The 11,742-nt window shown below is 38.1% G+C and overlaps 1 protein-coding gene across 1 annotated transcript; it reads right to left on the bottom strand.

Annotated features, from left to right (window-relative positions):
• Window positions 1–2,138: 2,138 nt before the first annotated feature.
• Or8c10 (olfactory receptor family 8 subfamily C member 10) lies at window positions 2,139–3,080 on the bottom strand. The gene has a single exon (NM_001001084.1). It carries the CDS (start codon window positions 3,078–3,080, stop codon window positions 2,139–2,141), a length of 942 nt encoding a protein of 313 aa, NP_001001084.1.
• Between the last annotated feature and the right edge of the window lie 8,662 nt (window positions 3,081–11,742).

The following is an 11,742-nucleotide window of genomic DNA, read 5'->3' as shown; positions in this document are numbered from 1 at the left end:
GCCTAGCAGCTGACTTAGAACTGATGTGTAGCAGGAGACTGTTTAATTACAACAAAGCATTGAGAAAGTCCATGGTAGGTTGGCATGATGTGGTTTCTGCCCAGTACTCTGGATGTCAAAGTAGAGAAATTCAATGAAGCACAAGTAAAAGGTAGGTCAAAGGGATTAGAGGAGGAACAAAGGCATTAAGAGATGCTTTGAAAAGCGCTATTAAAATCTATTATTTTATAAGTCATTAAAAAAGAAACAACAGTTTCCTTAATAGAGAGGTCCTAGTGAAATACAGGTCTGAGGAAGGAGAAATGGATGTACAGGATCCCAGGAAGAATGCTGGAAGCAGAAAAGTTTAAGCAGGGATGGAGGCAGGAGAATGGGCCAGGTGGTTAGAGGAGAAACAAAGATAGTCAGGGACACATGGAAATGCTATATGAAAACCTAGTATTTTGTAAGTCTGTGAAAAATAGAGGAGTTTGAAATAAGATATGCAGTATTGCTAGACAATGCTGCTCTTGAAACCATGAGATATTAAACAAAACTCCCAGTGTCACATATAGGATACTTCCTTCTCAACTCTTGTTCCACTGAACCCCAGAGGCTCGAAAACGATACAGGAGTTGACAATTCTTCTGGGTTATCCACCAATACTCATTTCTTCCAATTCTGAAAAGCAAGATGTCTGAAGTAATAGAGTATTGCTGTCAAATTCTGAGAGGTAACTAAGGGTCAGAGGAATGCTCCACATTATGGGGGAGATTCTTTTTAACTCCATGAATAACAACTCAAAAGAAGGCTTCCCAAACATGGAAATGAAGTTTTTGTGGGAACTAGCTCTTAGAGTATCTACAAACTTGATATACGCTGACAAGGGAGAAAACAACCGATTTTCCTACCTAGCTTCAAAGCCTATGAATAACAATGATCATCACGGCAAGATATCCCTAAAGGTGCAATGGTGGCACCAACCAAAGGCTGTCTAATTGACTTAAGTCCTACATGACATGAGGGAATTGATTCCTGACACTTTAAACTTACCCAAACAACTAACCATAGCTGGTAAAGTCATGAACTGGACAGGGAAAACTAGTACTGTCACTCTCCCAAACCAGTATAATTCCTCACTACTTTCAATAAACATCCTTATACCCACAGGTACTCACCATCATAAAAGACACTTCTGTTTGCAGCAGAAATTTGCATTATAAAAATGTAAAGCTAAGCAAAATGGAAAGAAAGACTAGATATGGGTTTGCCCTCCCAAATAAAAACATAATCACTACAACTACTATACCAAAGCCTCACAGGACATCAAGGATGAGGGCTGGAAAGATTTCAAGAGACAGAAGTTCAGATGTTTGCTTTGAGATAGTATCTTCTTTATATGATAGGAAGTTGTACCCAGGAAATCTCAAAAATGTGGGGACAGAAAAAAGACCTGCACAACAAAAACAATTGCAACATTTGACATGCCAAAGTGGCTATATGAAATCTCACAAGTCTCTACCCCTAGAGGAAGAGCTGCCAGCAATGAATAGCTGCTGATTACAGGAGAATTGTTTTCTCCTGAGATGAGTTCTCTCATAGAATACATGATCCCAAATAGTCAGCTCTAAAAGTATATAAGTAATTCTAAAAGAAATAAACTAGCTCTATTTACATATATATGCAAATGTTTTTGTTATATATATGTGCATATATATTAAATAAATATGTCATTAAGAGAGAGGTGGGGGAGCACAGGAGGTGTCAGGTAGAATAATTAGATGCAAATTATATATATATATATATATATGTATTTATATCATATATTAATCATGAAACTCTAAATAAGTAAATAAATAAGTAATTGAAAAGTATGTAGAAAACTAACCCCATAAGATCTCTATGTGTTGCTAGTACAGGAGTAAATTAGACCCATATTAATGTAAAAGGTATATATAGAGAGGAAAATGTAGCTTCATTTTATGGAGAAAGATAATAAGACATTAGAGTGGGCATACTCTTATCCCACTCTGGGCATATTCAAGAAATAAAAAGGAAGAGAAAGAAAGTGTGCCATAAAAGAAGTTCACAGGGAAGAGAAGTGAAGAGAAGGAGGTAAATTGAAGACATGGATTATATCTACAACCCAAACACTTCACTTAGGTTGTGACTCTCTTTAGTGTTCTCTTCACAGCAAGTTTGACATCCTTGTTCCGGAGGCTATAAATAAGGGGGTTCAACAAAGGCAGCACAAAAGTATAAACTACTGAAAAAAATTTCCTCTGAACTACAGACTCTGACGATGATGGTTTGATGTGGGCAAGCAGACCAAATCCGTAGAAAAGGGCAACAGTTATTATATGAGAACTACATGTGCTCACGGCTTTGGACCAACCCTTGGATGATGACAAATGGATAACATTGATAAGAATCAAAGAATATGAGGATACAATAATGAGACTAGACATAACAACAACCACAGCCACAGAAACAGAACTTACCAGCTCACTGGCATGGTTGCTACCACAGGAGAGCTCAAGGAGGGGGAATGTATCACACATGTAGTGGTTGATGACTTTTGAACCACAAAACCTGAGATGAATTATGCACCCTGTGTGGACAATAGCAGAAGAGACACCCATCAAGTGTGCAGCAAGCATCAGCAGGCAACAAGCCCTGGGAGACATGACCACTGTGTACAGCAGAGGCCTACAGATGGCCACATATCTATCATAGGCCATGGCTGTCAACACATAGCACTCAGAGTTAACAAAAAGACAGAAAAAAAACAGCTGAGTCATGCATCCTGTGAAGGAGATGGTGTTGTGTTCTGAGACAAAACCCATCAGCATTTTGGGGGTAAAAACAAATGAATAGCAGAAGTCAATGAAGGACAAGTTGAGGATAAAAAAGTACATTGGTGTGTGAAGATGTGAATTCAGACAGATGAGAGTCATTAGAGTCAGGTTTCCCATCACAGTGGCTGTATAGTTTACCAAGAACAGGACAAATAAGGGCCATCGGAGATCAGGCTGGTATGTCAGTCCCATAAGAATGAACTCAGACACTGAAGAGTCATTTTCCATCCTCATTGGCTTCATGTGTGGTGTCTGTAGAAACATCAGTCAGAACCAGGTGACCTTAGCAAGGAAACCTGCATCTTAAACACAGACCAAGAACGGGATTTCAATGTTTCCAGTCTCAGTGTTGTCTATAGGGAAACAGCAAGGCATTCAAAGAACATGACCACCACTTATTCTCAAGCTCTCACCACAATAAGTGATTCTGTCTGAGATGATGCCAGGAGAAATGTTGCTGAATATTTCTCCATTAATTAATATCCACTAATGAATCAGAGCAAAAGAAGTCATCCAGGGGCCCACTCCAGATCCCATGATTTATAAAGCTTTGTATACGAAGGGAAAGTTTTCGATCCATGGGTGATTCAGGGCTTACCTGTTTCCTGGCTGATTTACTGCTGTTGAGGCAGAGTTTTCCAGTGTCCTAAAGATTCTGATGTTTGATGATAAATGAGTTACCTCCTATCAGAACTGGTTCATCACTGGATTTTGAAAACCCATACAGTGGGGAAAAATGACATGATTTCTAGTTGAGAGTTTATCTCGATTATTTTCCTTACCTGCATAATGGAATAAAAAAGAACACACAAGAAGCTACACATATCTCCTCATTCAGATTACAATCTCTCTGATCAACCAGCACAGAAAATTATTCTCACCTTTATGATTTCCTGCCAGGTTGCGTGAACCCCTTGATGATAGAAACTTCTGAGCCTATTTACCATAGATTCCATAAACCTAACAGTGAATCTTTTGGGATTTGAAGCTCTATTCTATCTTTAATTTCCCTCCACAAGTACCCAGTTCCCAGGGCAGAGTTACATGTTCTCCTTTGGGAATTTTTACACTATGTCAGAACAATTCTAATAGAGGAAAAGCTAAGAATATAATCACTTGCCATTTCTGAGGATTTCCTACAATCTTCTGGGATTTAATAATAAATATGAAATTCTTTAACTTTTAGCAAACATTTTGTAAAGACTAGAGTAAAGAATAAAGAAGGAATTTTAAATGCTTCTAAGTTTATATCCCTGTGCGTGACCTTTCTTACCTGCCAAATAGTAATATATCGTGCCTGACCTTTCTTTATAATTATAGTTCCATACTCCTATGTGTATATATGAAATAAGGTTCATAAAACGTAGACTGGCATACACATCAGTGTTCCTCTATGTTTCAACACAATAGATCTAATTTTATGCTAGTGAAAATACATCCTTTTTCAAGAAATGCAATTGGGAAAACTCTTTATGTACCTAAGTTCCCATCTTCTGCTCCATAAAAAAGTCAATTCAAAATTTACCAAAGTTCTTTAAATAAAACAAAAATGTTTCAAGTTTCTAGAGTTAAATATCAGCAGTATGCCTCAGTGTCATAATATGTCATTTTGAATAAGACTGCAATAGTAGAAAAACCAATTGAATTAATAAATGGAATTAAAGAAAATTCAAAAGTTTCTTCACAAGAAAAATATTTAGTGAAGTGATGGCAATCAGAGTAGAAGAAAAATATATGACAGGTATTTAACTGACAGGAACCCAAAAAGCAAAGAATAATAATTGAAAGAATAATAATTGATGAAGCAAATGGTCAAGTAAAAGCTGGGAATGGAGCAGACTAAAAGAATGCTTGCCGAGTATGATGGAACCCTTACTTTGATAACCATTGTTGCAAAATATAAACAAACAAAAATAATTAAATGAGCTAATGAATTGAAAACAAGTCCTCCAAAAATTATAATAGCTAATATACAAAAATATTCAATACCCTTTGCCATCAGGAAAGTTACAAATCAAAACTATGTGAATAAGTACATGGAGTCTCCAGCCTGTAATCCTTGCATGTGAGACATGGGAATGCGGATTTTTAGAAATTTTCAGACCACCTTGATTACTGAATAAGTCCTGGTGGGATCAGCAGGAACCTAGAAGAAAGACAACACCAACCACAACTACCATCACCATCATGGCAGAATAAACACACACACACACACACACACACACACACACACACACATACACACACACACATACACACACACACATACACACACACATACACACACACATACACACACACATACACACACACATACACACACATACACACACACATACACACACACATACACACACATACACACACACATACACACACATACACACACACACATACACACACACATACACACACACATACACACACATACACACACATACACACACACATACACACACACATACACACACACATACACACACACATACACACACACACATACACACACACATACACACACACATACACACACACACACATACACACACACATACACACACACACACATACACACACATACACACACATACACACACACATACACACACACACATACACACACACATACACACACACATACACACACACATACACACACACATACACACACACATACACACACTCACATACACACACACACATACACACACACATACACACATACACACACTCACATACACACACACACATACACACACACACATACACACACATACACACACACATACACACACACACATACACACACACATACACACACACATACACACACACATACACACACACACACATACACACACATACACACACATACACACACACATACACACACACACATACACACACACACACACACACACACACACATACACACACATTGGGATTCTATCCGACTCTATTCTTAACATCTGTCAGCAAGAAAAATTAATATCTGGCTAGGATGATAAGAGAAAGCATCCCTTACAAAACTGGTGGAAGTGTAAAGTAGCTGAGACACAATAGAAATGATTGTGGAGGTTTCTCCTGAAGAGCTTAAATGAGATCTCTCATGCGATTCTGTTTTGTCATTCCTGGCATCCAAAAGCTATACCTACATACCTGCCTTTACCAGGAAATTCCTCACTGTAGCTAAGTTAAAGAACCAGTATAGAAGCATAGAACTGAATTAGTGGATAAAGAATGTATTGTGGATTCATGATAGAGTGTTGTTTGTTGAAGGGAATGGCATGGAAGTTCAGACAAGTCAAGAGATACTGGATTCAGAAAGACCAGGTTTTCGTTCCTGGGTAGAACTAAGATTGAAGAGAGTATGGTGTGGGCACAATTATGTATGTTATTTACACAATAAAAATATATGAAAAACCATTAGTTTTCAAGTCAATATATTTGGATTGAATTATTTGAATTATTTTTAACATAGATGTAATTAGTAAATTAAAGCATCAGATGTATAACTTTATCCTAACTAGTTCCCAATAACGATACAAACAAAACAAAGAAAACACAAGATTCATTTTCAAAACTTCACCTCAATATATGGGAAGTCTACTTATTTATAGTCAATATCCTCAGCTAATCTGGTTACCTCCCAGCCAAGAATTCCAATACTGGCAATTAGGGATTCTATTGATCAGCAAAATTCTATGAACTTATTTCCTTCCTCTGGTGGCAGCTCTTCCCTCTCGATCACTTCTTCACTGTTCTGTCTGAACTCTCTCTCTCTCTCTCTCTCTCTCTCTCTCTCTCTCTCTCTCTCTCTCTAGCTCTTGATCTCTTGATCTCTTGATCTCTTGATCTCTCACCCTCCAGCTCTTCCACTTTCTCATTCTCTAGTTCTCTCTTGCTCTTTCTATCTCTCTTTCCCTCATTGGCAAAAGCCCCACCTTTTTCTTTCTTCTGCCCAGTCATTGAAGGGTTAGCATTTATTTGTCAAAGTATAAAAGGTAAGAATGAATTGCTAACACAAACTTGAGACAGAAGATTCTTGGCTTAAACATTACAATGCAGTGTACAGATTTAAAGGATATATGAGGGCAGATAAATCAACATTTGAATAACACAAAGATAACCTTTGCACAATGCACAAAAGCATTGTCCTCTAGAACTTCATTGTATTTCTCTTATTCTTTCTCTACACCATCTTAATCCCCAGCAATCATTAATATTTGCAGGGTTACCGAGAGTTTACGCACTTTACATAATAGTGGCACTGGACTCGTCTGGTATACAACCTATGGAGGTTGGGTTTTCACATAGTAATGTGTGTTTAAGACTCCTCCACATTTTTTCAAGGCTCAGTACCTAACTTCTTGTTCTGTTATTTGGAATGCACTACACACTGTTTGTTTACCCATGTTTTTAATTATATTTTTAATTATTCAATATGTATTCTGTTGACTGTTCCCTCCCTGTCAGTCCATCCCCCTATATTTCCTACATTCGCCCTTTTTTTTCCTAAGTGGGTAAGGGCTCCCCTGGGTACCTCCCTATCCTGGCACTTCAAGTCACTGTGAGGCTAGGCAATTCTTCTCCTACTGAGCCCAAACAAGGCAGTTCAACTAGAAGAACACATCCCACATACAGGCAACAGTTTTTGGTACCAAGTAAAGTCCAAACTGCTTATTTGTTACATATATTCAGGAATACATAGGTCCAGCCTGTATATATTCTTTGGTTGGTAGTTCATTCTCTGTGAGACCCAAGGGTCCAGGTTAGTTAAGTATAACATAGTATGTCTTCCTGGAGAATTCCTATCCCGTTAGGGGTTGTTGTTGTTGTTGTTTTGTTTTGTTTTGTTTTGTTTTGTTTTTGTTGGTGTTGTTGTTTTGTTTTTGTTGTTGCTGTTGTTTTGTTTTAGTGTGGTTTTGTTTGGATTTTAGGCAAAGTGGAGGATAAAGTTGGGTGGGTAAGAAGGTAGGGAGTATTGGGAACAAACTGCAGGAGGGGAAAATATGAGGAAAATATATTGCCTAAAATTTTTTTTCAATTAAAAAATAAGAGCTACCACATTCTCTTCCAAAATGACTTTCATTTTAAATTCTCATATAAAGGAAACGACATTATCCATTCTTCCAGATTTTTCAATATTGAAACATCTTGGGATCAGGATTTTCTTTTCAAATTTAGTCCTCCCAATAGATATAATATACTAATGGTTTTATTTTGTAATTTTCTAACTTCAAATATAATTTTTTTCAAAAGCTGATATTCCATCCCCATATGTTTTTTGATGACATTACTATTCAGATTTTTGCCTATGTCTTTCTGTTGTGTTTCTTTGTGACTGAATGCTTTTTACTATTTACTTATTGATGATAAGCATTTCTCATGGGATATAATACATTTCAAAAATATTCTCTGTCATTGTATGGTTGCTTCATTTTTATTTCTTGACACAAATGTAGTGGGTTGGCCTAATGCTGCTTGCATTCTATAGCTAATTTGGGACCCTAAGTGTGGTTACCCTAAAGACAAGCGAGTCCGCATATAACACACTGAGAGATCTGGACCCCCAGTTAATTGTGATTGGTAAAGATCCTAACAGCCAATAGCTGGGCAGAAGAGACATAGGTAGAGTTGAGTTTTCATGGGCTTAGGAAGAGAGGACTATGAGGAAAAGACCAAGAAAAGGAAGCCAGCTGCCATAGAGCAGAAATTAAAACAGGAGAGGAAAGGCAAAAAAACCCAGAATAGTGAAAACAATTCTTAACAATAAAAGAAGAGCTGGGGGAATCGCCATTCCTGACCTCAAGCTCTACTACAGACCAATCTTCATAAAACCTGCATGGTATTGGTACAGAGACAGACAGGTTGATCAGTGGAATAGAATTGAAGACCCAGAAATAAAACCACACACACACACACACACACACACACACACAAGCACACACGCACGCACACACACACACATTGATCTTTGACAAAGAAGCCAAAACATATACAATGGAAAAAAGAAAGCATCTTCAATCAATGGTCCTGGTCTAACTGGCTGTCTATATGTAGAAAATGAAAATAGATCCATATTTGTCACGATGCGCAAACCTCAAGTCCAAGTGGATCAAGGACCTCAACATAAAGCCAGATACACTGAATGGAAGAGAAAGTGGGAAAAAGCTTTGAACACATTAGCACAGAGGAATATTTCCTAAACAGAACTCAGAGGCTCATGTTCTAAGATCAAGAATTGAGAAATGGGACCTCATGAAACTAGAAAGCTTCTGTAACCAAAAGACATTGTCAAGAAGACAAATCAGCAACCTACAGATTGGGAAAAAAAACTTCACTAACCCCACAACCTATAGAGGGTTAATATCCATAATATATAAAGTACTCAAGAAGCTAACCACCAAAAAATCCAAACAACCAAACCAAAAATGTAGTATAGAACTAATGTGAGAATTCCAAACAGAGGAATCTTGAATGGCTGAGAAGCACATAACAAAATGTTCAAAGTCCTTAGTGATCAGAGTAATGCAAATCAAAAGGACTCTGAGATTCTACCTTACACCAGTCAGAATGGCTAAGATCAAAATCTCATGTGACAAATACATTTTGAAAAGGATGTGGAGAAAGAGGAACACTCCTCCATTACTGGTGGGATTGCACACTGGTGAAACCACTCTGGAAATCAATTAGGAGCTTCCTCAGAAAATTGAAAATAGACCTACCTAAAGACCAAGCAATACCACTCTTGGGAACATACCCAAAATATGCCCCACCATGCCATAGGGGCACATCTTCCACTATGTTCATAGCGGCCTTATTTGTGATAGCCAGAAGCTGGAAACAACCCAGATGTCCCATGACAGAAAAATGGATACAGAAAATGGGGTTCATTTACACAATGGAATATGACTCAGCTATTAAGAATGAGGACATCCTGAGTTTTGCAGGCAAATTGAGGGAACTGAAAAATGTCATCCTGAGTGGAGAAACTCAGACCCAAAAGGACATGCATGGTCTGTTCTTATTAAAAAGTGGATATTAGCCAGAAAAAAAGTACAGATTACCCAAGATACAGTCCACAGAACTCTAAGCGTCAACAAGTTGAAAGGCCCAAGTCAAGACACCTCTATACCACTTGGGAGGGAAAAGAAAGCAACCACAACCAGGAAGAAAGGAAGGGACCCTGGAGGGAAAGGGGCTGGAGGTTGGGGGAGAGGGGAACATTATCTGGTATTGAGTTTGGGGAAAAGGACTGAAGCCCTGAGGGCCAGCAGAAAGAATGGAAAGAGGCAACCTCAGTAGTTAGGAGATTGGAAGGACCCCCCAGAATGTGCCAGAGACCTGGGAGGTGAGAGACTCTCAAGACTCAAAGGGGGAGATCCTAGCTGAAATGCCCTACAGTGGGGAGAGGAAAATTACTGAGATCACTCCAGTAGAATGACAGGACATTAAGTGAGGCATGTGATTGCTATCCCACAGTTAAAACTCTGACCCATAATTGTTCCTGTCTGAAAGAACTGCAGGAATGGAAATGGAGAAGAGCATGAGAAAAAGAAGGTCATGAGAGAAGCCCAAAATGCGATCCAGCTAAAGGGGAGGCCCCAAGACCTGACACCATTACTGATGATATGGGTCACTATCAGAAAGGAACCTCTCATGACTAGCCTCCAAAAGACCCAACAAGCAGCTGAGTCAGATGCAGATATGTGCACCCAACCAATGAACAGAAGTTGCTGACCCCTTTGGTTGAATTATGAAAAAGCTGGAGGAAACTGAAGAGGAGGGCAACCTTGTACGAGGACAAGTGGTCTCAATTATCCTGGACCCTCGAGATTTTCAGACAGTGGATCACCAACCAGACAACATATAACTGCTGATATGAGGCCTCCAACACATATACAGCAGGGAACTCCCAAGTCTGGGTTCATTCAGAGAAATTCACCTAACCTTCAAGAGATTGGAGGCCTTAGGGAGTTTAGAAATGGGGAATGTGGGGTGGGGACATCCTCATGGAGACAGAAGACAGGAAAGAGGTATGGGATGTGGAACAGTCAGAAGGTGGACAAGGAGGGGAATAAAATTTGTAGTGTTAAACTTTTAAAAAAGCAAAAGTATAAGCTCTCTGCAATAATGATCTATATCCTATACAACCCCTATCTCTGTAATAGAATATATTCTTACAAAACCTTCGATCTATGTGATAGTTTATAGTTTCTTACAATCTCCTATCTTACAATCATTGAGAACAATTCTCATAAAATACATTTCATTTCTTCAAAAGTTTGCTTCTCTCCAGTTCATCTCTTTTTTTTAAATGACTTTTAAAGAACAGTTGATATAGAAAAAAATTACAACCAAACAAACCTTTATCTGACAAAAATTATATAGATAAAGTTTTACCAGGGCTGTAATTTTACTCTTGCTAATAGAGCAGGTAATTAATGACACCTATCCTGAAAAAAAAAATAACTCTTTCACCAGTAGGCATGACACAGAAAATGCAGTAGAAGCAATTTTACTGCAAACTGCTATGTAATTTATAATAGTGTTGTATATAATATATATGTATATTCTTTCAATTTGTTGCCCTAAGATAATCAATAATAATCCTGAATTCAGCTGTTCATAGTCTGAATGTTACAAAGTCTATAGTCAATTTGTCTGAATTATTCAGGCCCTTCCTGCAGCAGCCTCTCATGTGAGAAGTAGACAGTTATGCTGGGAGTCAGAGTCATGAGCAAGTAGGAAAATCATCAGTAGAGGGACAAATATATTATTTTTATGCATCCCTAAAAATTATTCCAGATCTTTAATAGGTCATCAATACAATCAGGACAACTGCTGTCAGGATTGATCATCTCTTAAAAGCACTTTACACTGGCAATTTCATTTCATAATG

This window comes from Rattus norvegicus, chromosome 8 (genome assembly GCF_021556685.1).
Source record: "Rattus norvegicus strain SHRSP/BbbUtx chromosome 8, alternate assembly SHRSP_T2T, whole genome shotgun sequence".
NCBI classification, from domain to species: Eukaryota; Metazoa; Chordata; class Mammalia; order Rodentia; family Muridae; genus Rattus; species Rattus norvegicus.
The sequence above is the reverse complement of the archived record's forward strand: the minus strand, read 5'-3'. Positions and strand labels throughout refer to the sequence as shown.